Source organism: Rousettus aegyptiacus, unplaced genomic scaffold, assembly GCF_014176215.1.
Source record: "Rousettus aegyptiacus isolate mRouAeg1 unplaced genomic scaffold, mRouAeg1.p scaffold_m13_p_12, whole genome shotgun sequence".
NCBI classification, from domain to species: Eukaryota; Metazoa; Chordata; class Mammalia; order Chiroptera; family Pteropodidae; genus Rousettus; species Rousettus aegyptiacus.
The window spans coordinates 53,793,897-53,813,260 of NW_023416287.1; the positions used below are offsets into that span (position 1 = coordinate 53,793,897).

At 33.5% G+C, this 19,364-nt stretch overlaps 2 protein-coding genes across 3 annotated transcripts in view; one reads left to right on the forward strand and one right to left on the reverse strand.

Annotated features, from left to right (window-relative positions):
* NDC80 (NDC80 kinetochore complex component) overlaps positions 1-19,136 on the reverse strand; it is a 37,995-nt gene extending 18,859 nt beyond the window's left edge. Inside the window, exons 1-11 of the mRNA XM_016156871.2 lie at positions 19,045-19,136; positions 18,184-18,293; positions 15,275-15,352; positions 12,313-12,436; positions 12,057-12,229; positions 11,306-11,408; positions 8,854-8,943; positions 6,597-6,690; positions 5,454-5,560; positions 4,560-4,704; positions 1,824-2,029 (exon numbers count right to left, since the gene is read on the reverse strand). Of these exons, the coding sequence (XP_016012357.1) occupies positions 1,824-2,029; positions 4,560-4,704; positions 5,454-5,560; positions 6,597-6,690; positions 8,854-8,943; positions 11,306-11,408; positions 12,057-12,229; positions 12,313-12,436; positions 15,275-15,352; positions 18,184-18,284 (1,221 nt within the window). The 5' untranslated portion in view covers positions 18,285-18,293; positions 19,045-19,136. The remainder of the gene's footprint in view (positions 1-1,823; positions 2,030-4,559; positions 4,705-5,453; positions 5,561-6,596; positions 6,691-8,853; positions 8,944-11,305; positions 11,409-12,056; positions 12,230-12,312; positions 12,437-15,274; positions 15,353-18,183; positions 18,294-19,044) is intronic.
* Positions 19,137-19,172: 36 nt separating this feature from the next.
* METTL4 (methyltransferase like 4) overlaps positions 19,173-19,364 on the forward strand; it is a 36,360-nt gene continuing 36,168 nt past the window's right edge. Inside the window, exon 1 of one of the 2 annotated variants that reach the window (XM_016156829.2) lies at positions 19,173-19,259. In XM_016156829.2, the coding sequence (XP_016012315.2) occupies positions 19,180-19,259 (80 nt within the window). In that variant the 5' untranslated portion in view covers positions 19,173-19,179. Of the gene's footprint in view, positions 19,350-19,364 lie in introns of both variants that reach the window. The other variant, XM_016156835.2, reaches the window with a different exon arrangement.

Consider the following 19,364-nt stretch of genomic DNA (forward strand, 5'->3'; position numbering starts at 1 on the left):
TGATAGGAAAAATGTCCCTAGACAACCTGTTAACTTATATTGTTTTAGAACACACTGGTGTCATGTCCATGATTATGCTGAATTGTTAAGAAAAAGTTCATGTACACTGAAAACTACATTTAAAGGAGTAAATAGTGTATAGCTAAGTAAGGCAGAAGTAGAGAACATTTATAAAAGATTGCAAAAAATAAGGACAAATTTTATCTAGAAATTCACAAAGTAAGCCTACTTTCTCAAAAATGTTGGCTGAAATGATAATGTACTACCTATAAAATTAAAATGAAGTCAAATAATTTGGTTTGATGGAGGTCATGAGTGACTGCTAGTACTAAATCTGACAGAAACTTTTGAATCCTTTAATTGCATTTGATAATGCTAATTCCTTCCTGAATCTTTTCTCTCTGTTTCTATTCTCTTGACCTTTCTGGTGAGTCCTTAGTTTCCTTTTAGGCCTGTCCTAAAAGACCTTTATCCACTCAAAGATGGTGTTCCCAGAGTTTTATCTTCCTGTATATTCTTCCTTGGTGAATTCATCTACTCTTTGGCTTCAATCACAATATACTGCATACTGATTTTCACCAAATCTACATTGCAAAGCCAGACAGTTTATGCTGAGAACCAGACCTATATAATAATAGCCTACTATATTCTTTCAGTTGGATGCCTGGTGGACACAATAGGACCAGCAGACCATCCCCATTCCTGATTGGCAACTTCTCTTTTATTGCTGAGGGAGTTGCACTACTGCTTGCTCAATCACCCAAGCCAGATACCACTACTGTTCCCACTTCTTTCATTAGGTCTTTTCCACTTTGTCTCCTAAGTAGCCAGAATCCACCCACTTCTCTCTATCTGCAGTAGCATTAGCCAAATTCAGCTTGCCTTTCCTTAGCACATGACTGCCACAATCCTTATCTGAGTGTTTTGCTCCCTTCCAATCCATTTTTCACATTACCAAAACTGTTATCTTTCTGAAATGTGATCATTTCATATATGTTTAAAAACTTTAAGGGCTTCTTAGAGCTTTTTGGATAAAGTCCACACTTCTAAACATGAAAAAGATCTTCACCGTCTGGTCTATACTCATCTCTTGAGTCTCGCCTGTGCTCCCATCCTTTGCTATTAAGCATCAGTCATATGAAATGCTTATGATACCAGAGTGCATTACTCTGTGTTCTCTCTGAGCATGGCTGACTACCCTATCCTTGCTATGCTAACTTTCCTGTATATTTCTCAATTCAGTTCAGGTGATAATTCTTCAAGGAAGCTTTTCTAAAAATCACCTTATCTATCTCCCCACACCTTACACACTAAATCTGGGTTAGGTATACTACATGCTCCCTTAGTACCCTGTTTGAGGTTTGAACTCATGATAGAAAACTATCGACTAGATTAGATATCTTGAGGGGAGAATGTATTTCTTTTTTACCTTTATTTCTTCTATGCCCAGCATGGTATGTGGTACACAGCTGATGTTAAGTAAATGTTTGAGCAGAGAATAGGTAAATGAAGAGGTAATTCACATCCTCTTCTGAAATCAAAGGCATGAGATATATGAAAATTATTTTCATGGCCTAAAAGACTTTTTTGCTTGTTTCTTGGTTCACTGTTTGAAAAAAAGGGCTACCTTAAATTTGACTGAGAGAAATTGGGGTGTTACTGAATTGACATAAAACAATGAATGTGTTTTAGTAAAATGTTCATGCTAAAAATTTTTTTTACCTCTTTAGCCAATTTATTCTATGCACTCAGTACTTAATTGGGGTAGACTTTTACAAAGGTCAGCTCTGGTGAGCTGCTGCTCTGGAAGTGGTATGACATACCGCCTCTTTGCCTCTGGCATATTTTAGCTCCTCATTCCATAATTGCTGTTGTTCATCCTCCAAGTCCTTGGTTAACTTATTAATGGTCTGCTGCAATTCATTTCTTTCATGATTTATTCTCTCAATGTCTGCAACTGAGTACTTCTGGTTATCAACAATATTCTGTAGTCGAGTATTCTCCTGTTTCATTGTTTCACATTCTAGTTCTGTATTGAAAAAAACAAATTTGTTAAGTTCCTTCAATTCCCACAAAGAAATTAAGTAGAGTTGATTAAGGTGTTTAAATTTCCAAGTTATGTACATGTATGTTTTTCTCTTTTGGATACTGCTATATGATCCCACTTTGTTAATAACGTTCTTGAAAGATGATGCAATTGTTTTATGTGCACCTTATTTCCCTACTGGCTATGGTTTTCAGAAAGCGCAACGTGAAAAAAAATATATGATTCCACACATAATAATTACAATTAAGAATTGCTACACTTAGAAATGGATAGTCTATCAATGTTCCATTAAAATACTTTTTATACTCCTATATGATTCTCTGCAATAAGCCAAAAAACCGTAAAATATTTCACAAACATAAAAATATTTATATTAAAATACATGTTTATTTTTATTTTATTGACATTTCAGTGGTTTCATCAGAAATTAACTAACTATAGTGGTTAGGCTCTTGATTTGTCTATTTACCAAAATTTGTAATAAAGAATAACTACATTGTATCAAGAGAATATGGAATGTGCAAAGAACAAATGTTCATGCAAAGGGGAAGAGAAGTTATCATATTTAAAATATTTGGGGTTATATAGAATAGTGTTTTCTAACCTCTGTGACTCATAGCTTATAAAGAATATGATAGCATTTTTAAGCAAGGTGGGATAAATGGATGAGGGTGTCAAGATCTTAGCTTTACTGTCAGCTCTCTGCAGCACTTTTGTTGGAAAGCTCTGCACCTGAGCTCAAAATAAATTAATGGTTGGCCTAAGTAAAACTTTATACAGGAATCTGCACAAAAAAATCTGCAACATAGTTTCCGTACAGTTTAAATATGTCTCATTCACTTTTAGCTATGAAGGCTTTAAATAATCAATAGAGTTAAAATACTCAGAATAAAAACATTTTAGGTTAACAGTTGTCAAATTTTTGTCTCAAACTAAATCACTCTGGAGTGGCAAGTTATTGCTGAAGTATTTCTTACTCAGTTTGTAATTGATGGGAAAAAATTCTCACAAAAAAATAGAAGTATAAAAATTCTCTTGATTAAATACCAATAAAAAACAGATTTATTATTATTATAAAGTGCTGATTTACTTGCATGACAAACATTGCTATAAGAAATTAGTCTATGGTTTCTTGTCGTCATGGTGAACAAACATTAGGCGCCAAGTGTAAACTGTTTAAAGAGTTGGTTTACAGCAAATCTAATATACATAATCAGAGTTATCTGGACAAAAATTGTTTCAGCCAATAACCCAGATAATTATTATCCTGGGCAGATTATCACTATCCCATAAACTAAAAGTTAAATCAAATATCTTAAGGACAATCTACACAACTCCTATGTGGGACAGATGCAGTCTGTAAAATCCTAAAAGAATCAAATCGAAGTAGGCAAAGACTTGGGAAAATAGTATACAGTAGGTCCACATAGTTATTTATTTTGTGACTGCTGTCCAATGCCCTGTGATTTGTAGATAACTTCCTTTGCTCTCCTGGCATCAGAGAAGTATTGATCAATTTATGTATCACAGTATTTTCAGAGTTTTATGATTAAGATCTATGAGTTTATGAAAACAAGATTAGGAACACACACATTATAAACAAACTTTCTTTAGTTTGCTTTTTGCTTCATAAGAATTGTAGTGCTTGCATCTTTTCATTGTATTTTTAGTCAGCTTAAGCTGCTGAGTATTTTAGCAGGTAGTGATGGAGGATAATTATAGCAGAATGAGGCCAGCAGTGATTTAAGAATTTGGCTTATCAATTACGAGGTGGAAAAGAAAATGTGTATTTTATTTAGGCAGCATATGTTCTTAAATTAGGTCTTTCTTGGCTTCAAAAAAATCAGTTGCCTGAAAACATGTTAGAAGGAATAGTAGATTGAATAATGGCCACACAAAGATAGGAAGTCCTAATTCCTGGATTTTGCAAACATCACCTTTTTTTTTTTGGAAAAGGGGACTTGCAGATGTGATTATGTTTAGTATTTTGAGAAGAGACTACCCCAGATTATCTCAGTGGGCTTGAAATGCCATCATAAATGTCATTAAAAGACAGAGGCAAACAGAAATTAACGCAGATTGGAGACAGATATACAGAAAACACAAAGTGAAAGTGGAGGCAGAGACTGGAGTGACATGGCCGCAAGTAGAAGAATGCCATCAGACACTAAAAGCTAAAAGGGGCAAAGAATGAATGATCTTTGAAGCAAGTAAGCGCAGCTGGATTGAAAACCTGAAGCAAGTTAGCCCAGTTGGATTGAAAACTTCTAGCCTTTAGAAAACTGTGAGTGAATAAATTTCTGTTGTTTTTAAGCCACCAAGTTCATGGTGATTTGTTACAGCAACCTCAGAGAACTAATACAGAAGGCACTGAAAACTAGGTAGTTTGCAACAGCTATTTACCATTAAAAGAAAAAAGACATTAATGAAAAAGCTGTCTCTATATGTGATAAATCCCACACAGGTCCCTATTCCAATCTGAATGACCTCTTTTAGCATTAGTTGTGCTTACCTATTCTAGACACTTCTTCATCAAGACCATTCACTTTCTGGTCAAGAATGGCTGAATGAGACTCCAAATTGCTCATGTATGCCTGATATTTTTGAACATCTGCTTGTAAGGACGTTTTCAGTTTTCTCAATGACTCTAGACGATTCTTTAAAAGAAAAGAACATTAAATTACTCTCATCAATAATAATTCCATACTTTATTTGAAAGTAAAGTGATATTATTTAAATTCACTTTAGAGAAAGGTAAATTAGAATTTTCCTTTCACTTTTAGAGGGAGTCAAAAGAACTAAAAGGGGACTTTACTGTTATTACCTAATAAGAAAAAGTACTTTTCAACAATTAAGTTTGGAATAGAAAATGTCAAGGGCCAGAATAAAAAAGCACAGACATTTAAAATTTTATATTTTACATAACAGTCTAGGTGCATCAGTAATATAACACACAAAATAAAATTAGATATCTGGATATTAGAAAGCCCTTAGGATACAATATATTATACAAACCCGTTTATTACCATACCCTTTCCACTAAAAAACTCAGAGCCTCTTGTAAATAGGGCTCCCTAGAGGTGTATAACATGGGGACCTTATTCAAAATATCTTTTTGGTTTTATGTAAATAGGTAAGCCTCTTTCATCATATTCTGAACATCATTAGTCTAAAACTGATTGATCACAAGGGAATATAAAGCTTCAGAGACACCAAACATGTTTTCCTTGGGAATTCTATCATATGTAAAAAAATTTTAACTTTTAAGAAGTCTATTTTGTTAATCTATTTAAAATTAATCTTTTAATTCCGATAAAGAAACAGCTGGTATTTGATAAGGTGATCCAAGAGTCCCTAAGAGATAAGTAAGTGTATAAGCCTATTAAAGATAAGCATGCTTACTAACCGGTTCTTTTTCTCGTTCTTGTTCCAATCTTGCAATCTGTTCATTCAGTGCTTTGTTTTTTGCTGCTAATGATTCCAGCTTGAAAGCATCTACATTAAATAAATCCTCTGGAGACAAAACCCAAAACTTTATAAGATCTCAAATCTTCCTGGAACATTCTTCCTCAGGCTTTCACCACTGCTTTCTCCCTCATTTCCTTCTGATCTCTGGCAAAACCCTGTCAGTGAAGGACAACCTATTTTCTGTCAAATAGCAAACTGTTTCCTTTTCTCTGTTATACTCTGTACCTCCATACTTTGTTTTATTTTTCTCTGTAGATGCTTTGTGTTAGATCACTATGAACTGTCCTCTTTTAAAACAAAACATTGTTCATCTTGTTCCCTTTCTCATTTGGGGAAGCTAGAATTACCCTGCTTACTCTTCAGGAAGGTACAGCCCATGGGGACATAAAGGATTGCTTTCACTTTTTGTGCTAATAGTGGCAAGGTGATTTTCTCATTTTGATTGATTTTATTAGCTTTGAAGGAATAAATAGCTTTACGCATCTTACATTTACCTATTTTACCTACTACTCTGGCATTTCATATACAAAGCTATTTCAGTAAAAGGAATGAAAATGTAAAATATCCACCTCTAGTTAGCCAGTAAATACTGAATGTCACTAGACTGATTATTCTTATATTTCTTTGGAAATATAAGAGCCAATTAACTGTCACAAATTTTGAAAGGGGCCTTAGGTCTCCCAACTAATTGGTGCTTTAATTTCTCAAATAGTAAAGCAAGAATATCAAAGAAATGTTATTCTCCAAGAGGAATTACATTTGCTGATTATCTTCTGTGCTCCTGGTACTGTGTTTGATACTTTATATACATGGCCATCTAATTTTGCACAACTTTGTTTACAAGTAGTTTGTTAAGGTCATATAGCCAGTAAGGGGTAATGGCTCAGGTCTGACTCCAATGCCAGTATTCTTTTTGCTTAACTATTACTTCTCTTCACAATGAAGACACAATTCAGGAGGCATCCAAATAATTTAAAGTGAGTAGCTCATAAAAACATTGGGTAATAGTAAGCTAAATTACAACTCCACAGGCAGAGTTAAATGAATGACCGAAAGCAAGCACACTAGGAATAACACTTACTCAGCTTTGACTGCAACTCTGCATTCATCTCCTCAAAGCTGTCAGCACCAGTCATGAAACTTTCATAGCATTTTATGGTGTAGTCCAAGAACAACTGGTTGGGTTAAGCAGATTTAAAACAAAGCCATGATTCTCTATTTAGTTTATTTCACTTTTCAAAGTGGAAATTTAAATCTGACTTTAAAAAATGAACCTAGACTATATCGTTAATTATGCAGCATAGATTTATTCAGTTTGTTGTTTCTAATGTGAATACTAAGGATGAAAACAACACTTAAATTTGGATAAAGGTGTCATTTAGTAAAGAATCCCTACCTTCAGAATTTTGAGAAGGCCAAACAAGAAAGATTAATAATAAATATAATTAAACATAAAATGCACAAATTTAATTATCTTTAAGGATAATCTATTTTATGAAAATGTAAATAAATCATTAATCAAATAAATTTAATTAAACTGACAAAGTCTAGCTATAAAAACAAGAATGTAATTAATAAAGACTATAATTACACTGTAACTTCAGGCTAAAAAATGGCATGATTAGTAGAGATCTAAACAGTAGAAAACTATCGTTCTTAATATTTATTCAGGAGAAAGTAACAGTACATTTTGCAGTTATGAGTTGTTTTGGTCGCTAAAGATGCATATTGTTTTAGGAGGCAAGGATGGCTGATGAGAATTTTCCATAGCCTAAATGGGGTAAAGATCCCTCAAGACAAACCAATTCCCTTTGCACTGATTCTCTCCTTACTAAGCAACCTTATTACTTGGTTGACATGGAAGGGGTATTGTGAATAGGCAGTATGTATATGCCTGTAACTGGAAAGGTGTGCTACTGATGTTAACATTTTCATTCCACTTCAGATCTGTCTCTTGTGAATTTATAAAAGTGAATCAGTTTCTTTAAGCTTGGTCAATATTGATTGTGCAGATTAAAAGAAATGAGTTTCTGGACCCACAAAGTTCAGAATCTGGTGAAGTTGGATACTTTTAAAACTTCTTAAAAACAGCACTTTTGGTTACTAAAAACGCTTCTCTATATATTGTCATTTGAAATAATTGTTAAAATAGCAAGAATAATTTTTACTGCTTTAAGCTTTAAAATGAATGTTGAAAAATTTATTATTTAGTAGGTGTTGTTATAAATATATTTGGGTAAAAACTAAGGTACAAATAAATCTAGTCCAGTACACATATAGCAACATGAGAGGAGAAGTTTCATTCTAGCTACTGCTCCATCAGAGATCATCGCTAAATAGCAAAGGGGTATGGTTATTCTTCGTTTAAGTTAATAAAAAAAGCCAATGATATCATGTCAGTCAGTGGATACATCTTTGAACTATTTCTCAGGCAGTAATAAAAGATGAGACTAAAGTTATTTCACTTCCTTTTTATAAAAAAAATGCTCCAAAGAGTGAAGATTAGAATTAGAGCAGATAATGATTTTTCTTCCTAGGAACCTACATGATAATAAGTCTTTTACATATGCTATGGGACACTAATGTGTAACCTTAACATTATAATTTTATTCTTTGAAGTTTGGTCCATTAGGATATATGTAATTTACGTTAATTTTAGGAAATAGGGGAAGGTGAGTTATATAGTTTGGGGTTGAATAAAGTGTGGTTTGGGAACCAATTTAGACTGTTTGTTTAGTTTTATAAGTAGTAATTCTGATCTAAGTGGCAGTATGTCAAACTAAAACGGGCAAAACAGAAGAAACAACCCTCATGCACTATTTTAAGACACAATCTATTATATTTTGTATTAACAATTAAATTAAAATAATGTTGCTGTATTGGTATCTTCATTCTAAAAGGAGGGGAAAAGAAATGTTATATGTATATGTTAACAATAACATGTCATGACTTAATTCCAATTGCCTTGTATTTTTTCTTTACTTAACATTTCCAATTTCTGTGCCTAGTTAATTTCAGGAAATTACAATGTGATACCAAGAGTAAATCCATTGACTAATATTTTCAAAAATCAATTGTAGAAGTTTTTCAGAAAGCAAAAGACCAATTCTATAAAAGAATATGTTAATTTTAATCGTGACACATTTAATTAATAATATCGATATGGAAGGTGAAGGAAACTGGACTCTGGGTGGTATTCACACAATAGAATATATAGACGTCAAATTATAATGTACATCTTGAAATTATATAATTGTATTAACCAATGTTACTCCAATAAACTTAAAAAAAATTAATAATATCAAGATAACTTTAATGTTTACAACAATGTAAGGTACCTTATTATACATAATTCCATCTTCAGTTTCTTCTCCCCAAGGCTGTCCATCATCAAATAAAGGTGAGCTTTCTTTCATGGCAGTATGCAACTAATTAGTACACAAGCAAGATATTAAGTTTATGAAAAAAACACATAGCTTTCTTGTTTTGTTAACTAATTTTTAGTGTCGTTTTTAGAATCATTTACATTACTGAATGACTCAAAGTCTCTTCAGAAGTTATTATTCTATTGAGCCTTAAAATATATCTCCTTTTGATATTTTAGTAACTAAATCCTTAGGATTAAAAAAGAATGGGTTCCACATTTAGTTCTATTCTATACAGAAAAATATGCTGAACTTTACGCTCATTAACTCTATGAGAGCATATGCACACATTTTAATGCAACTCTGAGAATCCAAAACAGATGTGCCACATAAAAGGTGAAGCAATAATAATTATTTTTCTTTTATATGAACTTAATTTTGGTGCTCAAATGTATTGACTCCTTTAGTATGTATAAATATAAAATTTAGGTTAAATTTTATAATTTAAAATCTTCAGAAATACAACTGTTTAACCTTGAAAGTGATTACAGATAATAAATTATAGAAAAACATTCAGATATTCATAATTTACAAGCTAAAAGAAAAATGGCTAAAGGTTTTTAATGCATAGAAATTTCATTTTGCAATATTGTTTTTATACCTTGTTTAAAAAATATAACCTTTCAAAATGAAAAATAGAAAATTTAAATGAAATTGCTATAAAATGTAAAGATATCAATGTATATCTAGTATAATGAACATAAAGTTTCTAAGATAAAAAACAATGCATTAGGAGTGTAAAAGAACTCAGTTTCTGCTGAAAATATTTCATTAAATTTTCTTATTCTAGTGCTCATATATGATTCCTGAATGGAGAGTCTCTCACTGATTCTTAAATTGCTAGTGTATTCAGCTCCACCATCTCAAACTAAGACAGGAAGAGATTTCAACACATATAACAGACTTGGAGGCATCTCAGAGCTCCCTTGCCAACAGAAGCCACAACAGGTAATCCACAAGCTCCTGTATCACTGCGGAAATACTATCTCCCAACCACACGACAATGTCATATGCTACTTAGGCACAGATAAAGTGTCTTAGTGACAACAGGGATATTTGGTGGTAGGAGCAGAGCGGTGGTTACCCAATGTTCATGGGTATCACTAAGGAGAGACAAATTGAATACATAAATGCTGTATATTAAGGTTCAGTAAAACTTGGGTTGTATTAATGGACTATGGTATTAGATTTCTACTCCCATCTTAACAATTGGTGAATTGAATGTACCAGGATGTCTTCTGGTTCAAAATCCATCGACCCAGTGCCTGCCAACATTTAGTTAAGGGCTAGCTGATGGCCAAAAGAATGTGAGGAGGACAACATTAGTTTTAAGGATTCAAGCAATAAATAGGACAGGAAACTGAGAAGATGCAAAAGGAAGAGACTGCATTAGACTACATAAAAACTTATGCTTCTCAACAGTCAAAATACAGCATATAAATCAAAAAAAAAAAAAAAGGAAAAAAATTCTTGCACCATATGCACGAGGTAATTTCTTCAATTTGACTATTTTTGATGTATTTTTGGTGCTCTCGCAAATCAATAAGGAAAAAAATGCAAAAGACGTGAATAGACAGTAATAATAAATGTGAAAAATGTTCAAGTTTAAAAACAAAAAAATGCAAATATGAAAAAATTGTGTTTGCTTATCGTGTTGTTAATTTTTAAAAACACCAATAAGCTTAATTAATATATAAAGAATTCAACAGGTAAAAGTTCAAATAGCAGAAGCAAATGAAATATAATAGATATTAAAATAAGCAATTTTTCACCTTACGAATGGGTAAAAATTTTAAAAAAATAATGCATATAGTATTAGAAAATGGATATGTTCATACATTGTTGAAAAACCTTTAACTTATGCAGATTTTCTGGAGGGAAATTTATTAACATGCATCAAAAGTTTAAAAAATAGACATAATTTTCAAAGCAAAAATGTACGTGTAAAACTTTATTTCAAGGAAATGTTTTAAGTTGTCTCTGAATTGTGGGATATGGGTACATCACCTTTTGTGTATACTTTTCTGTATTTTCCAATCTTTTTGCAATATATAAGAATTTTAATTTAAAAAGGAAGAGAAATAAATGTTGTGGGGGAAATAACTTCCTACTAACTCACTTTTTTTTGAGCTGTAAAACCTTATGAAAACATATAATCTCCTTGCCAATGTAGCACTTCCTTCCCGTCACCATTGGAATCATGTATTAACAGTTTGAAGAATTTAAAATCAAACATGCTCTGAAAAAAGTACACTGATGCAGACTTTGAGATAAATGACAAAAGCAAGATTTGGAGAGACAAAGAAATATCTCGAGGAAAAATAATCTTTCCTATGTATGCATTTTAAAATGAGAAATTAAATACCTTGATGCAGTCTATTAGCCAAACCAAGGCTGCCACAATGTGAGGCCATGTATGAGGCGCCCCCACTGTATACATGGAACTTTTGGATAATGCAAAAGGATACCTATGAAAAATTAGAAAAAATAAGCTAACATAATATTATAAAAATGTCTAAGTTAAGCAAGAAATTATATTAAAAATCTTCCATGTATATAGCAACGGTCTTGACTTTTTTAGAAGTATTTGTTGAGATTCTGTCCTTAGTCATCTTACTCGCAAATGATTTTGTGTATTTTTTTGTTTCTTCTCTGTGATTATATATCCCTGAGCCACAGAACTTGATTTATAACCAATATGCTAGACTTCTCTCCTAAAAGATCGTTTGTTTCTTCAAATTAAATATACAACAATCCACATGTATACAACTCCTCATTCTCAAATTCACTGCTCCCCATGCTTACTCTTCACAGCCCTTTTGACTTTATCTCATCCCATTTTCACCAGGCATTTAATCCTGTCTTTTTTTGCATTTATAAAATCTGTGGTATCCAGCTCATTCTAACTATTGTCATTTCAGTAGTTCAGGGCCTTATGATTTGTAGTTTGGTAACGACTTCCAAATGGTTGTTCAATTTATTCCGAATATGCTGCCCACAGTGACCACGCTAAAACACATTATTTCTCTAACTCAAAATCTTTATAAATTTATTGAGTTTGATTCTTCTATGTTCCAACATTCTGTCTAGGCGAATAAGAAATATAATATACAAACCCAAGCCCTTTAAAGATCCTTGGAACTTCTTCTTCAAATTTTGTGTCAGGAAATTCATACGAAGGGCACAGGAAGCCATAAAGAAAAGTGAAGATCTTTAAGAAGTCTTTAACAGAAGGAGCTTGTAGAGATTTCATGGACACACTATACGCATAACCATTTTCTGTAAGAAACTAATATCAAACATTTTATAATAGAAAAATTATTAAAAAATACTTAATAGTCACAATTTAGACTAATTAAAATTATAAAATACCTCACAGAGTAGTCTAATACACTGCTGAATGAATGCTTTGTCATTAAGTGGTCTTGGGTCTTTAATTTTTTCAGAGCAGGAAAATATACCAAATTGGCTATTCCGGGATCCAGGTCCACTGGTTCTGGAAACATTTTTAAAAATCAGTCAAAATATTAACTTCCGTGGTCAAATCTAAATTATTTCAAGGTAATTTTATTTTAACATCAGCATCAAACACTGAAGTTCAATAATACTTTAATTTTTATTTAACTAAACAAAATTCTCATATTCAAGGCAGAACAAATAATGAAGAGTAAAGCATAAAATGAGGTGGGAAGAAAAATACACTTCTGGTGCTTTGCATTACTAACACAAGCACATACACCATTCTCTAAGAATGAGCATTTCGAGTCCACTAGATTTTCTGCACAAACAATTCTCCAACTGTATTCAATATCCTAAGTCTTTTCGCCATCCTATATACCACTCCATGAGTGCTCCTTCACTCTCAACCCTTTTATTTGCCACTCTTTCTTGTGGGAAAATTGCCTTTGAGATGATAAATAGGTTACACATGCTTTTTCTCATTAACAATTGTGTCATGCAATATTACATGTCTAATTGTTAATTTACCATAAACATATATGTTGCTATTTTTTAGTCATTAATGGTTACAACATATGTGCTTCATTCTAAGACTCTCTCCCAAAACAAAATCTTATTTGTTTAAATCTTTATAGTGGTTCCTTTTGCCTACCGATGGGGCCCAAATTTGCTCACCATTGTAGTTTATTGTTCCCTCAAACGATAGTTTTCTTTATCGGATAGATGCCAGAAAAGTGAATTACAGTTGGCCTTCCATATCTGTGGGTTCCACATCCACAGATTCAACCATATATGAATAGAAAATATTAACAACAAAAAATTATGTTGTTGCTGACATGCACTATGTAGTTAAGCTTACAATGGTTTTGCCTGTACTGAATATATTCAGACTTTTTTTCTTGTCACTGTTCCCTAAACAATATGATATAGGCATTATAAGTAATCTAAAGATGATTTCGAGTATATAGGAGGATACGCATAGGTTACATGCAAATACTTTGTCATTTTATATGAGAGACTTGAGCATATTCAGATTTTGTTATCCGCAGGGGGTCCTGAAACTAACCCCTAGAAGATACCTAGGGATGACTGTACAATGAATATTGCTGTAATATCTGAACTCTGTTCATCAACACTTCATCTCTCTCTGCAAGTTTGCTTGCTGCTTTCAAGTTCTCTTTTGACCAGGCTCTAAAAAGTTCTTTAGTTTAGGCCCTCTCACTCCATTGCCCTGATTAATTAGCTTGAGAATTTGCTAATTTGAACCACTTTTCCTCATACTGCTATTGTTTAACCTTTATTTTTTTCACCATAAAAGAAATACATATATAGACTCAGCTCTTATTTTATATAAAACTATACTAATACATATCTTTTTAAATTATAAGAGAATTTTCCAACCAATCAAAATACTATATCATTCAGGTTATAGTTTAAGAACATAGAATCTAGCACCAGTCTGTGGTTTCAAATTGTCTCTGTTACTAGTTGTATGACCTTGGGTAAATTACTTAACCTCTCTGTTTCAATTTCCTTATCTATAAAATGGAAACAAAAACAGGATCTACCCATAGGGCCGTTCTCAAGATTAAGAGTTAATATAGATAAAGCACTTAAAATAAAGTCTGGTTTATAAAAATGTCTGCAAAATGTTAGATTTTACAATTATCATTATCTCTGAAGTTTACCTCTGAGATGAAAGTTATATTACAAAAATGTCTTGAGATTTTTCATCAAATGAAATGACTACCCAAAACAGTTTGACTTGGTGTCATGGCAAAGACTTTTCATAAGGTAACAAATATCTCATCTCTAAATATTTTCAAAATAATTGAACAAACATATTTGTCTTAAAGTTATATTTTGTTTTGGTGAGATAAAAGAAGTTTATTTTATCAATTTTGAGACTGAACAATTCATTTAAAAATTGAATTTACTGAGGTGCAATTTGCTTAGAATAAAATGCACCTGTTTAAAGTGTATAGTTTGATAAAATTTGACAATGTATATACCTGTGTAATCTCTACCACAATAAGATATTTGAACATTTCTATCCCATATCTACCTCAAATGTCTTACACTCCTTAACAGTCAATCCTGCCCCACCTCCAGCACAGGCTACCAATGATCTGGTCTAGACAGTAGTTCTCAAAGTGTGATCTAGGAGATCTGAGAAGTCAAAACTATTTTTGAAAAAAAGAACAAACAAAAAACTAAGATGTTATTTGCTCCTTTCATTCTCATTCTCTCATGAGTGTACAGTGTTTTCCAGAGGTTGGCTATATGATGTAAATGATATTGTAAAAGATTAAATACAGAAGCAGATATAAGGATCTATCTTCTATTAAGCCAGATATTAATGAGATTTGTCAAAATGTAAAACGATGACATTCTTATTATTGAAATAGTTTTGTTTTTTAAAAAATTTTTTAAAAATTAATACATATTTTAAAGTTTTCTCAGTTTTGATTTCTAATATGGCTAATATCAATAGATACAGTCCACAAAATAAAAGATTATTGGAGTCCTTACTATTTATTTAAGTGTATAAAAAGGTCTGGGACTAAAATTTTGAACAAATGACAGTTCCTCCTAATTTTAAATGCTATGAATCCATAGTATCAGAAAGCTAGGGATAGAATTTTCAATTCACTATTCACTCATAACAATGAAATAGTGGTTGAAGGTACTGATACATCTCTTAGCATCATCTAAAGCAGATATAACCATTTTAACCATTTAAAATAGAAGAAAACTAAATTATAACTTTCTCTTGAAAGGGACCATGCCCTTTAACTTTTTGTACTCTGAGAGCATTTAGCCCAATGCACAGCTTTAAGAATCACTACATTAGAACGATAAAAAAGATCATTACCTTTTGCCAAATACAGAAACTTTTCTTTCAGATGTAGGTTTGTTTATAGTCAACTTTCCAAATGCTGGCTTCTCTTTGCTTTAAGAAAAAGAGAAAAACAAACTCTTCAAAATAAATATTAGTTAAAGAAGCTTTTGGAAATATGTTGGAACCAACACCTTTTCTCTATTACCTATAAAAATGATTCAAAATTATGAAAACTTTTAGCAACAATTGCAACTGTTATAAATGGATTATGCTAACATAGTATAGGTTATAATGCTAAAATGGTAAAAAGAAAGCTGGAATAAAAAAACCCCCTATCTACATTTCAATTATCTTAAAATATGGACATTTATGGATAATAACTCTAAAAGAAAAGAAAAAACTTAAAAATAAGTATTTTCAATCATAGAATGATAGCTACATTAAAATTTTTTTCTCTTAAGGCTTATGCTTAAGCAGAACATTTAAGAACATACATTACCTAAATTACAGACTGAAAACATTGACAATGGTAGTCTTTTGTTTTTAACAGAATTCAAGATAAATCTTTTGGTGTACATAATGTGCAACAGTACAAAAATTTTTTCTGATTTCAGAAGAAAAAATATAAATATTTCAAATTTCTAAAAGTATCAGAAACTCATACTATGTAAACCTAAGTAATTTAAGATCAGTAGGCACAGCAAAAGAAATCGTTGATGAGGTAAAGAGAGAATCACCCGAATGGGAAAATATATTTGCAAGCAACATCTCCAATAAGGGCCCAATATCCAAAATATACAAAGAACTCAGAAAACTCAATAACAAAAAAACAAATGATCCAATCGAAAAATGGGCAGAGGACCTGGACACTTCTCCCTAGAGGACATACAAATGGCCAACAAATATATGAAAAGATGCTCAACATCGCTAGCTACTAGGGAAATAAAAATAAAAAAACTACAATGAGATGCCATTTCACACCTGTTAAAATAGCTATAATCAACAGGACAAGTAATAACAAATATTGGACAGGATGCAGAGAAAAAGGAACCCTCATACACTGCTGGTGGGGCTGAAAATTGGTATAGCCACTATGGAAAACAGTATGGAGGTTCCTCAAAAAACTGAGAATTGATCTACCATATGATCCAGCAATCCCTCTACTGGGTATTTACCCCAAAGACTTGAAAACCCGTATCCAAAAAAATATTTGCACACCGATGTTCATAGCAGCATTATTCAGTGGCCAGGACATGGAAGCAACCGAAGTGTCCTATGATAGATGATTGGCTAAAGAAGCTGTGGTATATATATGCACAATGGAATATTACTCAGCCATAAGAAGAGATGAAATGCTGTCGTTTGCAACAACATGGATGGACCTCGAGATAATCATGCTTGGTGAAATAAGCCAGAGAGAAAAAGTTGAAAATCATATAACACTTATATGTGGGATATAAACCTAAAAGCAACAAATGAGCAGGACAAACAAACAGAGACACATGGACTATAGGCTAGTGGTTACCAGAGGACTATAGACTAGTGGTTACTAGTGGGGTGGGGGAGGAGGAGGGAGGTAGACGGGGTAAAAGGGGGTCAAATATAGGGTTTAGGGGGAGGGTGAAGTGGGTAAAGAGGATCAAATATACGGTAGCTGAAAGAAAGTAGACTTCGGGTGGTAAACACACGATAGAATATACAGATGTCAAATGATAATATACACCTGAAAATTATATAATTGTATTAACCAATGTTATCCCAATAAACTTAATTAAAAACGTAAAGAAAAAGAGTTAGCAAATAATGTGTAATTTGTATTAAATAAAAATCTTAACTTCTGTGGCTTAAAGAGCTAAAAAAAAAAAAAAAAGATTTATTAGGCTATTGTTAGCAAGAAAGACCAGGTCGTGGGCATAAAGTCTGAACTACCAGCAGCACGCTAGGTGAAAAGACAACATATGCGAAGTCTTGGAATTGTTAAGCATTTTTGTACATCAAGTAGGGGGTTGTGGATGGAAGATGTAAGCTGCTCTGAAAGAATTTACATTAGCTATAGGGAAAGGGGATGGTAGAAGCTGATGTGGGGCCAGCTCTAGGATAGGTACAGTTAGCAAGGAAAAATATTCTACTTTTGTGGATTAGCTGTGGGTAGCAGATTGGAAAGTTAATGTGGAAATAACAAGTGGAGGCTCCTGGGGTTTGACAGCACCTAGCTATTATCTCTTTTGGATATTTGCAGAAATAGCCACTTGGAAATTAATCCTAAATTTTAACATATATATAGGAATGTGAGCAATCTTTTGTCAGAGCTGGCCCACAGCTAACTGTTCTGCCTTTCTCTCACTTTCAGGCCCATGTAATTTTCATTTAGACCATTTCAGAATTTTTTTTTGGCACTTGGTATTGGAGATGGATTGATACAGCTCTATGGTGGCTTACTAAAAGCCTTTTCTTATTTGGAAGGAAATCACTTATAGGGAAAAACTAGTTTACAATAGCAAGTTCTTTTGGACACCTTTTTCCAGGGAATCTTGAGGAAATAGTTTGGAGAAGTGGTATTCTGTAGGCTGCTACTAAACAGCAGCTTATTGTCAGAGCAAATAATAGCTTCGATTGAGAATTTCGCTAGTTAGATACACCTCAGTAAATTGAAAGTTATTCCATGTAGCCCGCTCAAACAAGCTCTAGAATAAAGAAGAAAAAAACGATCACTGAAAGGCATTAACAGTCCTTGGCAAAAGACATAGCTTTGAAAATTTAAGGATCAAATTAGATAAAATACACACCTAGTAATATACCCACTCTTAGCTTTACTGACTGACTGCAAATTAGGTACCACTGGAAACAGACAAGATTCATCCTGACATCACTTATATTACAGCTTTCTATTAACCACCTTTAGCAATTTCTTTGACCAAGATGATAAGGCATGAGGTACTTACGTTTGAGGGGTATAGAGGCCTTGTTTATTGAAGTCTTGGGATCTTAGATCCTGCATAGAGAGGCGGCCAGCACCACCGGTAGAAACTGAACTGCGCTTCATGCTTCTGACCTGCATTCACGAATTCAGTATTAAAATCTTTCCAGACATAGATGGCACATTAAGCACCAACTATTATTTTTATTCTCAAACAGAAAGGCAGCCAAATTTCATTGTTTCTTCAAGATAATTTTTCCCTGGGAAGTTAATCCGAAATTCCAAGAGAGATACATCAATCTGAGCAGTCTTCTGTCAGTTGGTCCATAGCTACTAAGAGGCTCTGTTCTGTCTCCTCTCTTTGGCTGCTCTAATTTAGCTTAGAACATCTTGGAAATTTATTTATTTTTGTCATCTTCTTGGTTTGACCGCCGATTTCTTCTTCAACACGCTGTTACACCTAATCAACTTTTCCACTTTCACTTATGTGTCTACCCAATCTCTTTCAGATATACTCCTTACACGGTCACCGAGGTGTTACACTAGTATCTCAAACACAACAAACAGTTCCTCTCCCTGCTCCCTTTCCTGTCTCTGGCCTCTCTTTTCTCCATCGGTGGCCCCCTAGGTCCTCCCCTTCTCCCTTGGGAAATCATTGCCAGTAGAAATTTACCGGGAACCCAGAGCCTAGCAGATTTGGCCCAGAGGCTTCTCACAACAGCAGACACTAAAACGTTGCCGCTCAGGGCCTCTAAGTTGTGGGCGCTATTGCTTTCTCCCTCCAAACCAGTACTGCCAGAACAAAATTAATCCAAAGCCATTAGTTACTGTTCTTGCAGTTTCCTGACGGGACCCCAAAACCGAATTCCATAAACCGTGCAATTACCAGATAGATAACACCGCTGCGGCTAAAACACCAGCACCTCTATTCAACCGCTACCGCCGTTAGAATTTTAAAATCTCCGCCGATGACGTCATCACGTAAAATGCGAGCGCGCGTGCGCGCGCATGCGCCTCTCCTATGCGGAGCTCTTCGTCGCCGGAAATCTGCGTTTGTGTTACGGGCCTCCTCGCCAGGCTTACTGGCATTTCCCAGGCACTGTAAGCGTCCCCTACGAAATCTCGTCCGACCCTTAAATTTAGCAATGAAGATCCTAGCTCTCTAAATCCGCTGAATAGCGGCAGAGTGCTGTAAGTGCCCCCGGA